Source organism: Euprymna scolopes, chromosome 31 (genome assembly GCF_053919585.1).
Source record: "Euprymna scolopes isolate OS-2025 chromosome 31, ASM5391958v1, whole genome shotgun sequence".
In the NCBI taxonomy this organism is placed as follows: domain Eukaryota; kingdom Metazoa; phylum Mollusca; class Cephalopoda; order Sepiida; family Sepiolidae; genus Euprymna; species Euprymna scolopes.
This window is the reverse complement of record NC_136512.1, coordinates 66383485-66403600: the sequence shown is the minus strand read 5'-3', so window position 1 is coordinate 66403600 and position 20116 is coordinate 66383485. Positions and strand designations below refer to the sequence as shown.

At 29.3% G+C, this 20116-nt stretch overlaps 1 protein-coding gene and 1 pseudogene across 4 annotated transcripts in view; one reads left to right on the top strand and one right to left on the bottom strand.

Moving 5' to 3' along the window:
- LOC145255778 (clathrin heavy chain 1) overlaps positions 1-20116 on the bottom strand; it is a 148082-nt gene that overhangs the window by 74759 nt on the left and 53207 nt on the right. For 2 of the 4 annotated variants that reach the window (XM_080114441.1, XM_080114443.1), the window contains exons 4-5: positions 18804-18818; positions 9557-9675 (exon numbers count right to left, since the gene is read on the bottom strand). In XM_080114441.1, the coding sequence (XP_079970567.1) occupies positions 9557-9675; positions 18804-18818 (134 nt within the window). The remainder of the gene's footprint in view (positions 1-9556; positions 9676-18803; positions 18819-20116) is intronic. The other 2 variants (XM_080114442.1, XM_080114446.1) reach the window with 1 other exon arrangement.
- On the top strand, positions 8486-8603 carry LOC145256051 (5S ribosomal RNA; annotated as a pseudogene).

Sequence of the window (20116 nt, the reverse complement as noted above, 5' to 3'; positions counted from 1 at the left end):
GAGAGAAAAAACTATACAGAGCGAGAGAAAAAACTATACAGAGCGAGAGAAAAAACTATACAGAGAGAGAAAAAAACTATATATAGAGAGAGAAAAAACTATATATAGAGAGAAAAAACTATATATAGAGAGAAAAAACTATATAGAGAGAAAAAACTATATATATATAGAGAGAAAAAACTATATATAGAGAGAGAAAATAACTATACAGAGCGAGAAAATAACTATACAGAGAGAGAGAGAAAAAGCTATACAGAGAGAGAGAGAGAGAGAGAGAAAAAACTATACAGAGAGAGAGAAAAAAACTATATATAGAGAGAGAAAAAACTATATATATAGAGAGAAAAAACTATACAGAGCGAGAAAATAACTATACAGAGAGAGAGAGAGAGAGAGAAAAAGCTATACAGAGAGAGAGAGAGAGAGAGAAAAAAAACTATACAGAGAGAGAAAAAACTATACAGAGAGAAACAGAGAAAAATATACAGGAAGAAAGAGAAAAATATACAGGAAGAAAGAGAAAAATATACAGGAAGAAAGAGAAAAATATACAGGAAGAAAGAGAAAAATATACAGGAAGAAAGAGAAAAATATACAGGAAGAAAGAGAAAAATAGAGAAATAAAGAAAAAAATAGAGAAATAAAGAAAAAAATAGAGAAATAAAGAAAAAAATAGAGAAATAAAGAAAAAAATAGAGAAATAAAGAAAAAAATAGAGAAATAAAGAAAAAAATAGAGAAATAAAGAAAAAAAATAGAGAAATAAAGAAAAAAATAGAGAAATAAAGAAAAAAATAGAGAAATAAAGAAAAAAATAGAGAAATAAAGAAAAAATAGAGAAATAGAGCAAAAATATAGAAAAAATATAGAGAGAATTAACAATATGATCTGATGTTATATAACACGATAATTCACGTGCAATTAAATAATTTATTTTTTTATTTATTTATTTTTACAAACTTTAGTGTTCTCTAATTTAAATAGTGAATTTTTATTATAATTTTTAAAAGTTGAAATAAGATTGATAAAAAGAGGCATAATAAAATTATCCATTTCAGAAAAAGCTTGAATATCAAGTTTAAAAAAAAAAAAATTGCATGTTTATTGTGAGCAAAAATGTTTTTTCTATATCATGCAAATCATTTTTTTTTTTAAGTTTTAAACAGTTTCGTTCTTTCCAAAAGGAAAATAAATATTTCCTATTTCTTATTCATTTAAAAATCTAAAGTGCATTGTTTTGAAAATGCCTTTTATATAAGCAACATGAAAATTATGATCAAACTCTCGAAGAATCTTTCTAGATATAATTGCAAAGGTTTTGTCAAAGATTAAAGTTATGAAACTTTAAAGGATTCCATAAACAGTTCCATACAAGAAGTTGTGATTAATGGAAATCATATCAGCAGAAAAACGAAAAATATTTTGCATACATAAAAGACCATGTTAAGGAATTCTTTAAATTTTATTGTAAAATTAAATCAAAAAGCTTTAAAATTTATTTTAAAACTATCAGATACCCAAGTGTTGCCCAATTAATTTCAATGCATTACCGGGGGGGGGGGGTTTAAAGTAAAACAATCTGCTTAATATTATAATTTGAAAGGTTTAAGTTCATTTTGGGGACAAAAAGTAAAAATAATGCCCTTGGTGAAGTTTGAACGCTCATAAACATTGTTTTTAAGTACAGTAAACTAAGCACTTGACTCCCTGCAGTAATTAGTAAATTGTGATGCTATTAAATGCATAAACCAGATTATCCATCTCTTTAGAGTCAAAAGTTGGTCTTTTTGCAACACAGGCCCATTTGATAAACAATATAGATTGTTAAAAATCTGACTTGTCATAAAACAGCTGTTGATCACAAAAAGTATGAGGAAAAATTGACTTAATATAAATTCAAAAGAAACTTAGCAAATGATACTAAACATGAAATCTTGAGTTCTTCAGTTACACTGAAAATTGATATGTACTATTTTTATTTACATTCATTGGATATTCAACTAATGCCAGAATAATCTGATGACCGAGGTCTTTTTTTTCTTTTAATACTTATTTAATTTTCTTTTACTCAAAAAAATAGCCCCCAAAATTGCAATTTTATATCAATAGAAAAAAAAAAAATGGTTACATGCTAAAATAGTACAAAAAGAAATTTCTTTAACTATTGCTTTTAATAGTTTGCAAAAATATGTATAAATAAAATTATGAAATAACTTAATGCAAATTTTTCTTTTATCTACATAACTGATCACAGATTGAATTATTTTCTTATTTACTATTAAATATTGAAATCAAAAATGTGAACCAAAATGAATAAAAAATAATTCAATGTGCAGTTATCGAAGTTACATATGGGCAAGAAACATAAAATCTGGTTTCATGAATACATAGATAAGCAAGCAAAATAGAGAATAAATCAAACGTATGTTTACTGTCATTTTGTACAATTTGCTAAATGGAATATCAAACAAAATAGGGTTTGATATCAGTCTTTTTTTGTAGTTTTTGTAATAAAAATAGATTACTTTTAAGTTATGTACAAAAATAAATACCAGCATATTTTATGTGTCAAGGTATCAAATGAATTTTTTTAATAGCACCCCCCTCCTAATATAAAGATAACATTTTAATAATTTAAAAATGTTTGTTAATCAGTTTAATTTATAAAGCATTTAGCAGATATTAGAGAATTAAAATAAAAAAAAAAAATATTCCGTACTTAATGATTACTTTACGAGTACATAATAAAATGTTATGGAATCAATAGGTATTTATATTTCAAAGTTTTATCAATGCAAATTTTTTAAAATATGAGTATTCAGATAGTATATTTTCCGATATTCAGAGATAAATCTTAAATTGAGATTGTTACACGATATTTGGTTTAGAACATGAACTTGATACCTGGATATGCAATAGCAGATACAGAGAAAAGAAAAAATTCTATTTGATAAATAGATCTCAAAATATTGAAAATATAATTGTTAATATTTAAGCTACTATATTCTATTTTAAAATGTACGTTGACAAGATTCTCAGACATAAGAGCTTTACATATCTATATCTATTTAGCATAAAAATCAACTTGTCAAAATTAGTCATTCAGCTAGGAATTCTAAAACGGAGGTGAATGAAGACAGCAAACTTTATACAGATGAAAATTTCTTTTCAGAATTCTATAACAATACGGAATTATGATGAAAGACATTTTGTATTATACAAACACAATGTATGATTCAAAAATACCATGAAAAGATTTATTCATAAAAATTTAAATTAAGCCCCTCCCCCCAGCTTCTAGAATTGGGTATCTTCCTCCACAGGTCCACATCTGAGAGCTAAAAATGATTCCAGAAAGTTCTATCCTGTAAGAATAGGAAGCATAATGTGTGATTCCCTAGTGCATCCCCAAAATAACAAGCAAAAACTGATACTAGTAGAAGGCAAAAAAATAATTTGAACTATTCATATATCAACAATTCAAGTGATTTTGACCTGAGAATCTAACAAAAACACCAAATGGGAAATTCATTCACTTTGCACAAACTTGTGAATTCAAAACTATCAAAAGCAGTGGGATTTCTTGATTTTGTAGTTTTCCAATCATGAAACACCAGTACCACTCAAAACACTTCTCCAAGCTCATTGTCAGAGGCTGCAATCAACATTTTAACAAGTCATTGTTTACTTTCCTCCTCACAAGGTCTGTTTTTAATGTGAAGTAAATCCAGCTCTCCCATAAAGGGGTACTTTGGAATATGAGCAAAAATATATATGGTAATGTCAGAACTCTCCAGAAGGAGAGTCCCTCAGATGATAAACAATAACGCTTTCCCAAAAGGTGGAGGCAATGCCTAGGACGATGACTTCCTGAACAAATACACTTTGAATATTTTATTTGTAAATCAAGTAAATATTTAATATACAATTTAGACACAAGGCCATCAAAAGTGTGAGGAGTGTGGAAGAGGTTTGGTAGTTTGCTTATCCTACTTAATTATTTTAACCCATTCATACAAAGTTTCACAATCACTTCAACAATCAACACATGTACTTTAGAATCTGTCCTACATTCACAATTGAATTTACAATATATAAATAAATATATACATGCACAATTCCATGGAAAAAATGAGTAGAAGAAAAGTAAACTGGAGCATGTTAATAAGATCCTTCTAACCCCTTCCAAAAATAAACCTAGTGTTTTCAAGTTAAATTCAAAACATGGAATGGTATGAAATAGGTTACAGTTTGGGAGTGGATGATGTCCTTTCAAGAAAATATAAATGGAAAGTGAACATCTGAGTAAAATCTCAAAATAGGACAGGATGCATTCACTGGATTAGGCAAGAGACTACATTAAATGAATTATGCTCTAAAAGAACCCACATACATTATACCCCCAGGCAGGGAACATTTACCCAGTACCAAAGCTGCATTCAGCCTAGACAGAGTGAACCAGCTTCCTCTGGAGAAAGTTGAAAGAATATTACGTTCACAAGTGGTACCGGTCATTTGTAAGGGAACACTTATATCAGACTCTTTTGCACAAGCTCACAACTCTTACCTACTCCATCTTGATCATAGATAAACGGCTGAATAGTCTATTTTTCAGGAATCAATAATAAAATGTACTATTTTTAAGTTTCTTGAGGTTCATTAACAATCACAAATAAGCAAGTAAATATGCTTAGCTTATTAATATTATATCAATTCTGATCATCCATACTTGTTCATGTCATGTGACAGGTTCAGGATTGTACTGTACTTTTTATAAAAAAAAAAATGTTTTTAATGCAATATTTTTTATGCAAGAGTGATTATATATAAAAGAAATACAGGAATTTTTTAATTTTATATTTTGAAGAGATTAATTGTGTACATTTTAACATTTTTAAAAGTTGGAGTTAAAGAATCTTTAAAAATTATATAAACTGTACACATATAATTATCGAAATACAAGGGAGTAATTTTTTTTTTAACAGAAAAAAAAAAAAAAAAATCCATTCTTACCCCCATCTCCAGGAAAAAAAGCCATTTTTAATTTAGACACAGTGCATTGCATAGAAAAGATATTTAAAAAAGGAAAATTGGCTTTAAGAATAAAAAATAGAACATAAAGTCTTACACAATGTCAGTTGCAAATATTCTATTTTTTTTAAATTATATTTATATGTACTAAATGAAGGTTTAATAGATGAAAGCAGCATTTTAAAATCTGATTAAAATTTATTTTTTTTTAAATTATACTTTACATTTTTAACCATAAAGTTATTTTATATATAAAAAAAAACGTTTATAAAGATAAACAATTTCTTAAAATTATATAAATAGAATGAATTCAGTGAAACCTATCATTTTATAATAGAAACACCAAATTTAAATCTGCGCTTTATGTAACATTAGAACACTCACAATAAAATAAAATTGCATTACAAATATAGAAAGCAGTACATCATTCAATATTGAGGGGGGAAAAGCATAGAGAGGAAAAAAGCATATTTAAATACATGCAAATTGAATATAACACAAGGCACTAAAAATTCTGATCAGTTATTAAATAGACTTTTTACCAATTCTAATTTTTCATTAAGAGTACAAAACAAAACAAAAAAATTTCAATAAAGCAACGACAAAAAGAATTCAAATTTTAAATAAAAGTTGTTTTTTTAAAGTTGATATTTTTTTTATACAATTTATTTTACAATAAACCATAATTTGAGTAGAAAATTAAATAATGGAAAAAAAGACAAAAAAAAAACCAAGTTATGTAAGCATAGTTTTCGGTTAAAATAAAAATTACATTTACTTATACAATTTTTGTAATTATAAAATCATTTTGGAATTTGAGATGAGACTTGATAACTTGTTTGGCCAATTATTATTCTCATCTTGATTATTTAAATATAACTTCTGACCATCTTCAGGTGCATTTTGTTAATAGAAAACTATATGGATTTTTCAATTGAATCCTATATTTAATCTCCAGATTGTTTTCATGTTGATCATAATTGAGTAAAAATGTTAATTTTTATGTGATTTTTAATTATCACCTGCAGTCAGGATTGAAACATCAACACCCAAGAGTCACTTAGAACCATAACAATGGTTAAAGGTAATGATCAACAGTTTTAAACGAGTGTTCTAAAGGTTTAAAATTTAATCCTGAAGGTTAGAATAATAAAGTTATAAGCTCTACCCAGTCATGACAGGAGAACAACATTCCCAAGTTTGGAAAATGCACATGAAGGTCAGAGGTTTCATCGGTAGAAATAATTCAAATATATAAAATCTTTACATATATATATATATATGCATGTGTATATGTAAGATTAAAAGCACAGAACCCATTTAAAAATATAAATAGTAACAATTGTGAAGAGATAAATGAAGCCAACTTGAAAATAGTTCTTTAGAAATGATTATCAAACAGACATTTCAATGCAATGATTGAGTCAATTAGAAATGTCAGCTGTGAAGTATTCATTCATTAATAATTATCTAGACAAATTTTTTTTATAGCATTTTCATAAAAAAAAGCAATCTATCCTCCCTATATATATATATATATATATATATATATAAAAATCCTTGTCTTAATTTTTTTTTAAACGATCACTATTTTTAGTACAAAGATAAATACTTTTTGATTTGGATCATTATATATAAGTGAACATGTGTGTGTGTCTGTACATTTCCCTACGCAATAACTGTCAATTTTTAGTCTACAGACTCGAAATTTGATATACAGGGTACTGAGATTTGGGAAAATTGATGTGATCGGTTTTTGGCCAGAAATTTGGCGATTAAGGGGGTCAAAGGTCAACGATTTGATCTTTGAGAACTCTACCAAACTCCAACAATTTTGAGTCTATGCACTTGAAATTTTAGATATAGGTTCCTTGGACATGAATCTAACTTAATAACTTGATTTGAGCCCAAAACAATAAATTTTAAGGGGTCAAAGTAAAAAAAAAAATTGACCCCTGCGGTCTCTCCCAAATTACTCAGACAATTTCTGGTCTAAATATTTGAAATTTTACATAAAGGGTATTCAGAGATAGGGCAAGCTTTTTCATCAGTTTAGGTCGAAAATTTTTAGTTACCAACATATAAATGTATGTATGTATGCATATCTGCCTTAAACTTTCAATAGAGGTGACGGATTTTACCAAGATCAGTATCGTTTTAAAGTTCGGCCTTTCATACGACAAATATCGAAAAATTGGCTAAAAACATTAATATCTTCCTCTTCAACTAGGCACTTTTCTACAGGGGGGGGGGGTAACTTTTTTTGCCAATATTTTTTAAAGTTATCCTCTCCTTTAGATTGTCTAGCCTTAATTTTAAAAAATGTCGCTTCCGGTTTGGCGGTGGTCGTAACAGCATGAACGTTACGTTTTACCCTGTTCTTTTCCTCCTTTGCGGTACGGGTTCGAGCCTGCCTTCCTACTACCACTTTTCTTTTTTTTTTTTGCTCAACATACACATCCAAACACCTGGGCAACGCCGGGCTGAAATGCTAGTGTATGTATGTATATATATATATATATATATATATATATAAATAATGAAGTAAGAGCCAGTTAATTTTAAGATATGACCAATGTCTAAAGAACTAAATTTGCTCAGATTCCACAGTCCTGCTAAAAATATCAAGTTTTTAGTTAACATTGTTACATAAAAAAAAAAAGAAAAAAAAAAAGAAAAAACTGAAAAATTGTCCAAGATGATGTGATAGAAACAATTTAAGTGATTATTTTAGATAAGCAAATTTTAAAACTTTTTGGATATTGTTAGCAAGTTATAATTTCTAATATTCAGCACAATGAATCATTTCATCACAAAAATTGACATTAAAAGTTAGCAACATTTATTTTCCACAAATATTTAAATATAAAATATAGAATATTGGCATGGAGAAATACTGTTTATCTTTCATCTACAAACAAAAATGAACCATAATATTTTACTTTGGCCAATATATTTAAATTCTAGCCAAAAAAATCCTTTAGAATTTACATAGATATACATCAACATTGTTAAACATAACAGAATACCTCTACTTAATTGAAATTTACTTTTAAAGATTTTCTAATGATCACTTTTTATCAAAATCAAAAAAGATTAATATATGTTCAATGTGTATGACAAATGTTTTCATTCCTTTGTCGAATCATCTTCACTTAACAAAAATAAATGAACAAAAAAAGCTGAAGAAAAAGGAATTTCAAGAATCTATTGAGAATGTGCATGTGAAGTCAGACATGAAGATCAAACCAGTGCAGTTCCAGGAGAGACGTAAATAATTGAAAATCTGTGACAGTAGAATTAGCATTACACAATGAATTGCATTTTGTTAAGCATTTTAAAACATTACAGGTTTCAGGTTATTAATTGCTGGATTTTAATAAAAGGCACCTTTTGAGTATTTTGGGCTTTTTAAAAGTTAGCTTCAGAATGTAGTATTTTCATGTTATTAAGTTGAATACGGCATAATCATGTTGATACACTGGTTCCTGTCAGATCACCAAAATTAAGCAACATTGAGCCTGGGCAGGACTAAAATGGGTGGCCATTTGGGAATTCCAGGTGCTGTATGCGCTCTCCACTTATCTGTATTGTTTCCAATCAATCTTGGACCTTTCCATGCCGTTGGACCCAAGCAGTGTTGATTCAGGAGAGGTGTAGTTGGGGATTGCACAAGACTTGCCTGACAATTGCACACACAGCTACCCTTACAGGGATGTCCATTGTCTTGAGACTGAATGGAGCCATTGCACCACATATTAACTTGAATTTGTCTTAAATCAGAGGGAAGGATGGGAAATCAAGTTTTTCACTTTGTGATTTTCTTTATTTCAAACTACATGGATTCAGTTATGCATTTATTAAATGGATTTACCTACACAACAAATGTTTAAAAAATGTGATATGTAATATACTGTTTAACTATAAAACAAGTTTGATATATTTGCCTGTTTGAGATCTTTTTTCTGAGATAATGGTTACTTTGGTATTAAATAAATGAACACAGATTTATCGCATAATGATTAGATTCTTTTCATTGAATTTCTTAAAATCTGTTCTAGACATTTTAAGAATTAAAATCCTAATACATTTTGGATAAAAATTGGAATAAGGATTCTAGACAAACGGTTTAATAACATATCTTGATTTTTATCTTCAAAACATTAAAAGTCATGCAAAACTGTTCTAGGATGGGTATTCTTTATGTGTGTAAATAAAAATGGCAAGTTGCTGGTTTCTATGTGAACAGAAGAAATTGAAATTTAAAGTTAATTTTCAGTCTTGAAATTTCCAGACAATGTAATTTCTCTCTAGAATTAAAGTTTCTAATACAAGATCAAATATTATGGTCCATTTGTGCTCATAAACCGAAGAGCTCCAAAAGAACTAAAACACGTGTAGACTAATAAAAGATACTTATCTGTGCATTGCTGATCTAAAAAACAACTTGATTTTGGAGAGGGTCTTATTTAGTGACAAAATTGTGATACAAATTAGAAATAACTATATACTACCTACTGACTTACCTGGGCTGATATTCCTATCAACAGAAGCCATTGTTGTTTCTCGTCAGTCCGGTAATTGATCACTTGGCAACCAGCCAAACTCAAGTGACGATCAAACATCTTTTGGGGTTGGGAGTCACCTAAAATAGAGTGAGTTTCATTTTAGAATCGATAAAATCTGCACATGTTAATCATAAAATCATGCATTTCAAATCAGGCATTTGCTTAAAAAAATTAAGCATTATAGTTTCATAGCAAAAACAATCCAAGTGTTTTATACCAAGCAAAAGATTTAAGTACAATATCAAATAGTGAAAAGAAAAGAATGCTCCTTTTTTACAATAGTGGCTTCTCCAAGAAATACAACAACAATATTAAACTCTGACTTATAAAATTTATTTCTAGCAAAAAATACTTTGACAGTTTAAAAACTTTCAAACCACATTCATAGTAAACATTGTCGGACATATTGGTTTCATCATTATAAGAAAAAGAAAAAAAAAAAAAAAATGGTAGAGCCATTCTAAATTCAAATGATTTTAAAGCCTTCAAGCTATTGAATAGAAAGGCACTTGTCTAGAAGTGAAATTAAGCCAAAGTCAAGCATTATGGTTCAAAAAGATGAAAGCCACTAATCTAGAAAAGATTTCCTTTGCCTAACTACCCCATTCTGAAAAGTTATAAATTCAGACCCTTCAATCATAATTTTTATAATCAATAAACCAGAGTTGCTAATTCAAATAACTTTAGCAATAAGTTTCAACAGCTTTATCTAATTATTGCAAGGTTTATTTAACCTTTCCCCAAAGTGGACCTTATTTATTTTTTCTCAAAAAAAAGGCATGAAATAGGAAAAAATCTTTGCTACAAAATGAACTGCTAACATATCTTGTAATTTTCTTAGTTGGTGCCCAATTCTGACAAATTGATTAGAGAAGTTCATAGTTTGGTAGCAAAAAAAAAAAAAAAAAAAAAAAAGACACTTCTTTTGTCCGTTAACACCTAGAGTTTTCAGAAATTGAGGAAAGTGTCAAAACTAAAATTATTTTTACAAGAACAATACTTGTTTTATGTCTCAGATTTTTAAAATAAGGATTGTAAATTTGGACTACTATTTCTATCTTGGTTAATAAATTTAGAACATTTCCACCAATGTAAACTCCAACCCTTAAGTATATCATTTCAAACTTATAAACCTATACAGAATTTCAAACTTAACCTTTTTAGTCCACTGATGTAGATTGTTCTCATTCTATCAACCATGTTCAGGTAGAAGTGCTTATCAGCTATTTTTGGTTATTATCTGTAGTAAAGATGTCCCCCTCCCACATTTATAACTGATTATTAACAGAGTGCAGTTATCTATTACATACACTATATGTCTATTTAGTCGATTCTATTATGAATTTCAATAGTCTTAAATTTAATCTTATCTAGATCTATAGTATCAACTTATTACATGTTTTAATCCGGTTCTAATCTATTATACTTATTGGTTATTTCATTATGCATAATTCGATACAAGTTCTGGTTAGGAAACGTGTCATCAAATGTACGCATTGCCTCTTTGAGATCTTACAGGTTCGACTATTAGGTTACATCTTTGAAAAGACCTTTCTGAAGGTTGGAAGTTACATTCGCTGAAACATTGGGAATATATTAAAAATCAAGATAAAAAGTAGTTTGAATCTAAATGACAATATTTTTATCCAAGAGTATTTCTGAAATGTAAATACCTTTTGTAATAGGAACTTAAATAAAAATAAAAAAAGTGACTGTTTTTAAATTTAACCCATTAGGTCCAACTAGGACATCAAATAAGGTCTTTAAAAATCTAAGATAATAACATTAGTACTGCTTACTACATAATTATTCAGAATAAAGGATAAAATTCATCAATTTTTTTTCGAGTTGTCGAAACTTAAAAATTCTTGTAAAATTTGCTCAAATTCTATTTGATGTATGAACTTATATAAATGAGTCTTGCAATAGTAAGCCACTAAATTATTGCCAAAAGTACAATGTAATTCTTTGTGTGAACTGCTTTGCTCTTTAAAATGTATAAATCCAAGTACAGCCTCTTGGTATCTAAAACATATATACCCAGTATTCTATTTATAGGAGAATTATTTCACTTTCTAAATAACTTTCCTTTCAATTTGTGTATTTTAAGACATTTATAATCATTATACAAAGTTTCAACTTAATATTAAAAAATGTAACCTTGGGAATTAATGTGTTAAATGTTAGAGAAAATCATTGAAAGATGAACAAGATCCACTAATTGTTTAACGAGGTTTCATAGAAAAATAGAGTAGATGTGTACATGGAGATATTTTGAAGGTGCATGATCAATAATAATATCAAAAAATACGATAAAAGATTTTCAGAAAGAAGTCTCACCTCGAGTTAATGCATGCAAGAAAGAAACTGTCTTGGTATAAGAAAAAAGAAAATAACTGCAGACGAAACGTTAAGTTGTAAACATAACATGGGGCATGGGTCTTGGAACACATAGGTGTCAGAACATCAGTTAACATCCCATGCTACATGTTTATGTATATAAATAGATATTGAGAACTGGTGTGCTAAAGAAAATGCTATGTCTATAAGAGAAACCATTATGGACAATGAAAATTTATCAGATAATTTCAAATATGTTGTTGCCTGGAAATTCTCAAGTATTACCATTTTCATTCATATATTTGTATTAGACAAGTTTTTAAATAAGTTTGCTATTTATGTTTAACAAGACAAACCTCACAATGTTGGAAATAAAAACAAAAAGAAAATCCCTTAACACAAAATGAATACCATTACTAGTTTCTTCATAGAATTATACTTAAGAAAAGCTGTGTTTAATATTTGTACAAAACTTTGTTTTCAATTGCAACCCCAGATAGAAAGACAGAAACACCTGATGTGTGACTAGACTCAGCGAAATTTAAAACAATGACCCCCAATGACTGACATCCAATGCTCTACCAACTAAAATATGAAACTGCCAGTGGCAGAAATTATGTCACATAAATGATGCGATTTTTTTCATTTACAATACTGATAAATGAAAGTATTATTTTTACAGAAGAGTATTACCTTAACGCTAAATGGAATGAGTATTTTATTTAACAGCATCTCAACCTCTGGGGGTCATTTAATGCCAAGAAAAGGTTTGTTATTAAGGTATGGGGTTTTATAACTGTTTCATTTGTTATATTTTCTTGTGGTGATTAGTATGTTTTAGGAAATTCACTATTTCTTCTAGAATGAAGGATTATACATGTTTGGTTGTTTTGTGTTGCATTATTTTAACCCTTTTCAAACCATCTAATGCAAAATCTGGACATTTTGGTGAGTTTTCATGCTTCAAAACTCATTGTATCTTCAAATATTTATTCCTGTGTTAGTTTGGTTGCTTTGTAGAGAAAATTACTTGTTTTTGACCATAAGGGAAAGGAGAAGTTTTGTTTTACTTTAGTGGTATTGCAGTCAAATGGATTTCTATTGGTGTTTGTTCTATAAGTTGAAAATAGATTTTTAATACTTTATTATTTGAGGGGTGAGTACTTCTTTGAATAACTATGCAAGGGTTGTTGCGAGATAGCTTTTCTTATGAATGTTCTTCAATGTTTTACAGTCGACCAGTATGTAACTGAATAGTTGATTGCAGCAGGTACATCAAGGCACTGTTTCTCCTTTGAGCAGGTAAGTGCGTGTTATGCCCAGTTCTGCTTAATATAATATCGACTGAGCAGGGATTCCGATTTCCACTTTAATTAGGAGTTGGTGTTTATATTTTGTTTTTTGGAAATGTTCTATGTAGATTGCCATGTTCTTATGTAGGGTTTGATTTTGGTTTTGTATCATGTAAATGGGAGTTTAAGAGTTGTTATTGCCGTTTTAGTACCTTTTGTCTGTCATTTGATTTCCCTTAATGCTCATATGATCAGGAACCCATGCCAAGACTACTATTTTACCATAGTCTTTTAGATATTGATATATTTCTCATATCTTGTATGCATAGGTGGTTTTTGCTTCCTTCTTAGATTGAGACCAGGCTAGCTAGAGAATCTGAGAATATTATGAGTGTCTATCTTTGTTCTTGATCATGCCCAGTGCCATTTTAACTGCTTAAAGTTCAACTATGTAGATGGATGTGTTTGGTAGTTATTTATATTAGTGGCTGCTGCCCCTGTTCCATCTATGGCTTTTGATCCATCGGTGTAGAGGGCATTATGGTCTGAGTATTTGTCTTCAAATTCTTTGAACCTATTTTTGGTAGATTTTTTTTTTTTTTAAGTTAATGTCAAATCTATATTTTAATGATTGTCCATAGGGGGTAAGTTGCTTATTATAAGTGGTGAAATATTGTTGACATTTTGATTTATATATTGTATTGCTTCATTGATGCGAAGACCAATTGATAGACCAGCTAAAAGTTTACTGCTGTAAAAATAGTTGAATTGGCAGTTATTTGTTGATGTTTTAGATTATTTGGGTTGGATTGAAGTTTTAATGCATATTGGAAGGATAATTTTGCCTGTCTAGTCGGGGGTTCATTAGTTTCTATGTATAAACTTTGCATTGGTAAGGTGCAAAAAGCACTAAGGCTTAATCTAAATCCTTGGTTATGAATAGTTTGTAGTTTTTTTTGTTTTTTTTAGATAGGATTAATGTGTGGTGCTCTATACAGAAGACTTATAATCAAGTTTTGTTCTGATGTGGGATCTGTAGATTCTGAGCATACCATAGCAGTCATCACCCCAGTTCATTTTTGATATTACTTTTAATAGTTTTATATCTTTTTGGCATTAATTTAGTAAATATTCAATATGTGCCTTGAAGTTAAGTTTATTGTTAAATATTATGCCTAAGTATTTTGTTTGTTGAACCACAGGCATTGCATCCATTTTGTTCATTTCTAGGTCAGGGTGAAATGCTTATCCTTTGCAGAAGTGTATGCAGACTATTTTTCTTTTGAGAATTGGAAGCCATTTTCATTGGTCCATTTCTCTATCTTGATGAGGCAGTCTTTCAACTATAGACATATTTGGTGATGTGTATGCTATGGCGATGTCATCTACATATACAATTTTTTTTTATTTCTGAATTAATAATTTCTGTGATGCTATTGATTGAGAATGAATAGTGACAATGCTGTCTTGGGGAACTTCTGCTTCTTGTTTGTGTATGCTTGAACTTTATTTCCAAATTGTACTATGAAGGTTCGGTGTGTGAGAAAGTTTTTGATGAATGCAGCCATGTTTCCTTCGATTTCAGTTTCATTAAAGTCTTTTAGGATTCCGTACCTCTATGTAGCACTATATGCTATTTTTTGAAATCAAAAAATAAAACTATGATGATTTTTAATTAAGCCATTGCAGATGTATGTTTCTAGTTTTATGAGTTTATCATTGGTACCTTGATTTTTTTGTATTTAGTTAAAACGTTTTCCAGATACAAGATCAATCATATCTTGACCATTCTTTCCATCATCTTACAGATGCAATTAATTAAATCAACGTGGTGGTAGTTTGTTGGGTTAGAATGATTTTTGGTGTGTGTGCATATATGTATGTGTGTGTATGACACATGACCCTCCACCCTCAATCAAAATCTTTGTGGCATTAAGTTATGAGAATTTCTACAACTACTGATCATATTTCAACTAAAAGTAAAAATTTCAAAATTATTTTTTGTTTAATCTAAAAATGCCTATCTTTAAGTTATACTCGTTATGCGTGCAATGGTTATGTTAAATAAACTTATTTCATTTTTACTTCTGCTTAACGGAAGTCTTACTGGTGTATACTGAAGAAATATCCTTTATGATTGATACTTATGTAATTCCAGAAAAAAGTCTTCACTTGGAAATACTTCTTTTTTGAGATACTTTTATTTTTAATAAAATGTGACAAATCATTTTTTTTTTAAACCTTTACTTTAAATAAAAAAATTATTATACATCATAAAAAATGTATCCAATAAAGAATATTCTTGAATAAAATTGGACTATAATTTCCTGGCACCTAAAAAATATTTTGATAACATTTTATTAAAACAAAACCATTCTGGAAAAGAAGCATTTCAAAGTAAAGACTATATTTTGATGTAAAGTTTTAAAATTAAGCTGGAATTACATAACTATTACTCTGCATACACTAACAAGATTTCTGCTAAACAGAAATCCAAAATGAAAAAAAGTTTTTTTTAACATAGCCCATTCAATTAAGTTTCTGTATTAAATTCTAAACTTTGTATACGTCAATAAAATGGCAATTTTTTGAGTAAAAAATGTTTAAATGGTTTATTAAAACCAGTTCATGTCAAACACAAAAATAAAATAAAATGGCAAGTAAATAATAGACTGAATTTAACATTTTTCTAACTTTCAACAAAAATTAAGTTTAGATTTCTTTTAAAATAAAGAAAAAATGTTAGCAAAAATTGGCCAATGCAAAGGTGCAAAAAAAAAAAAAAAAAAAAAAAAAAAAAAAAAATTGGAAAAGTGTAGCATATCAATATCAGGATAATTAAACAGCTAGGATAAACAAATGAGGGTTGAGGAATATTAGGAATTTATTGTTTACGAGGGGTGTGCAATAAGTAATGCCCTTGACCCACTTCCCATAGCAGTAGAGCAACGAAACTTGGCACAGTTATGTCTTTCTCTACATAGGAACCACCCAGAGTTGTGCATTTCTCTCATCGTTTGATGCAGTTCTGGAGACTTTTTATAGAACACCTCAGGTTGGTCCTTGAACCACGATGTGACTTCAGAAATCAAGGCTGCATCATCTGGGAAACGCTTTCCTTTCAAAAACAACTTCATGGCTGGGAACAGGTGAAAGTCAGAGGGTGCAAGGTCAGGAGAGATGGGGAAAGATTTCATAACCACACACCCGTGCTTCTGATCTGGCGACATGCGAGTTGTGGACTGGAGCGGTGTCCTGCAGGAGGAGGGTACCTTTGCTGATCTTGCCCCACCACTTGATTTTGATAGCTTCCCTTAATTTCCTCAAAAGTGGTATCCTGTAATTGTGGTACCCTTTGCTAGGAAATCTCATCACTACTCCATCCTGGTCCAAGAATGTGAGCATGACCTTGCCAGCGGAGGGCTGCACCCTTGCCTTCTTTGGAGGTGGTGAGTCCAAGTGCTCCCACTGCATTGACTGGGCTTTGGTCTCTGAATCATAGTAATGGACCCAGGTTTCATCCTGTGTAATCAGTCTTTTGAAAAACTTTGACTAATCTTCTTGGCACATCTCCAAATTCATCCTCGAGCACTCGCTTCTGGAATGGTGTGAGCAACCTGGGAATCCATCTGGCAGACACCTTATGCATATGCAAAAGGTCATGAATGATAGTTTCCACAGACCCTGTACTAATCTTGACATCTTGGGCTATTTGGCGAATAGTAATGCGCTGATCTTCCAAAATGGCAGCCTCAGCTTGACGGACAGATGCCTCATCAATGGCAGAAGGGGGGGGCAGGTCTGGGAGCTGTTTCCACAGACTTCCGGCCATGTTTGAATTCATGATGCCAGCGTTCTATAAGGTCATATGATGGGGCATTATCACCATAAGTTTCTTTCATTTCATCAAAAGTCTCCTGTGGTGTGCGCCCTTTCAAATATAAAAACCAGATCACTGCTCGACATTCAACAGGCTACATTTCACACCTGACTCAGTTCAAACACCTGTAAAACAGAAACCACAATTAGTTCAGAGCTGTAATTTGCAACATAACCCGTAGATATATAAAATCATTGCACATGCAAAATTTCAGCCAGATCAGACAACTGGAAGTGGGTCAAGGGCATTACTTATTGCACACCCCTCGTATATTTAGAAAAGGGTATTTTTTTTTTATGCCTATTTAAAACAGATTTTTAGTTCCCAAATAAGATTATTTTGATTGATGTAATTGAATAATTCTAGCTATGGTTGTGATGTAAAAATTTGTCTATTAAAAACTTTCCCTCAGATCTCCTAGATTGTTTTGATATATATATATATATTTTTTTTTTTTCAGAAAAGGCACAAGTTTGAGAAAAAATACAATACAAAAAGAGACTGGTAATGTGATATCATGGTTTTCATAACTTTACTCTCTGAACTATAAAATGCTTTTGACAGCTTATATGTCAGAATGATATGTAAAGAAGTTTCTCTTCAGGTTTCAGTTTGATTTAAAAAAACAATTTTCATGGATGAATTCACCTGTGAACGAGATTAATTTCAAATTGATAACATGTTTATTTTTAAGATAAAATATTGCAATTTGAAGAAAAAAGGAAGGATTACAAAGAACTTGAATTTAACAGTGTTCGGTCAAGTATTTGTAATTTAATAAAAAATTTATTGAATATGAAAGTATAAATTAGAATATTTCATATTGATTAATTATATTAAAAAATAATTATATTTTAAACTATATAACTACTATTATTGATAGCTAAAGCAATGAATGAAAACCAGCAAATACAAAAGGATTATAGAAGGCAAGATAATAGTATGTTACATATTTTGGTTTATATTTTTCTATACTTATCACATTTTACTATTTCATGAGTAGAATCTGTTCAAATTATGTACCAGGTTCTTTTTAACAAGAGGTTTGAAAATAAGATATAAAAAATAATTCAAATTATGAAAGGATACTTCCAAAACATTTGGAAAAATACAAGCAATAATGATTTATTCCTACTACTATTCAAAGTTTCAGCTGATGCAAACTCCGACTTTTTTTTTTTTTTTTAGAGAGCATCAAAATGAAAAAAAACTTTAGATGTTACAGTAACTGAACAACCATCATATTTGGTTTAACATCAATTTTACACATTGCTGATGAGTTGAACCAAGATCAGAAACTTTGAATTATTGAAATAATCATCTGAAACAGAACTATATCACAACACAATTACCACATTGCCTTCTATAATTCCTTGATGTATTTGTAGGTTTTTAATATTTACATGCTTAAAAAAACTAAATTACTCTTTTTTATTTTATACATTTTACTTTGCCTTATATATCAAAATTTGTAAAGTTGTTGGTAAGTGTTCATAAAAAAGGTATTGCTGTAGAATAGTGTCATGAATAAAGGTAAGTTATGCAAACAATGGGAGAGTATATAACTTAATTCAAAGGAAAGAAACTTGAGAAAAAAGAAAAAAATCCCCACACAGTGTTTGTTCACCAAAAAGAGGGAAAAGCAAAAAAAAAAAAAAAATCCCAACCCTCAAACTTGAAAAACAAAACAAACCTGCATCATCAGATCCTGTAAGTAAGAAAATGACAGATTTAATTTCCTCAATAAACAAAAACCTACTTTTGTAATTAAGTTTTCTTGTATATTAGACGATTCCAGTATTGCTGGATTTGTAAAAAAAATCTGATTTTAAAGAATAAAAATTAAATTATCTGTTGAGACTAAAACTACCAAAACCTAGATTGATAAATGACAATCCAATTTCACAAGCATAGTACCATCCGAAAGCAGATGAAAAAATTTGAAAACAAAAATCCAAGTTTTATTTTATTTTTATTTATTTATTTTTTTTAATTTCTACACCATTTCGTATTAATTTGATTATCTAAGGAATGTGTGGAGAATCCCTGCTATCAATTTGTTCAGTGTTATGAAAATAGTTTATTTTTACAGTTGCTATTTTAACTTAGAGAGGTTGAGGTAAAACAGTATCCTGATAAAAAACAGCAAAGAAATTGTTAAAGCAGATTACGTATACATTAACACAAAAAACTTGTTTAAACTTTACAGGAATTATCCTGGAAATACTTTAGAAAAAGAGAAAAATATTTAACAAATCTTATACTACCATTATTCTATTTTTTTTTTTTTGTTTTTTAGTGATGTGTACATTTGTTCTACTTTGGTATGAAAAGAGAAAAGGAATAAAGTAGGAAGAAATGCCTATAAATGCTAAAGAAATTTAATTTTTACTGAAAAATGTTAATTCATACTAACAGTTAAAACATAAAATATTTCTCATTATTGTAATTTTGAAAAACTGCAATGTCATTTTATCGACAATGTTTTAAATTTTATAATATTTTTTTTTTTAAAGTTATAGCTGATATGAATTGTGATTAAACATGTATCACTGTCACATTTTCAGAGTTCTGTATTGTCTATCATGATATTCCTGTTTCATGTATTCCCTAATTAGCCCCTGTCTATTGCTAACGGTTTTGTGACCATGGTTTAATAAAGGGGGAAAATGGTTTTACTGGTAAGAACAGTAAAATTAAAACTAATTAATAAACATTTACAAAAATATATCAAACTATAAAATTACAAATTTATACCTTAACAAATTCCAATTACAGGGTGATAACCCCCCCCCCCCATGAAATCTTCTTTATAAATAAAACAGTAGATAAGTGTTCGTGTGTAAATATTTAACCAATAAACTCTTAAACTACTGGTCACATAACGCTGAAAGTAACAGGAAATAGTAATAATACACCAAGGATGGTTTATAATGAGTAAAATCTTTGTATGGATGGATAAATAACATGTACAGAAATATGTTGGCAAACTGAAATACATAATGT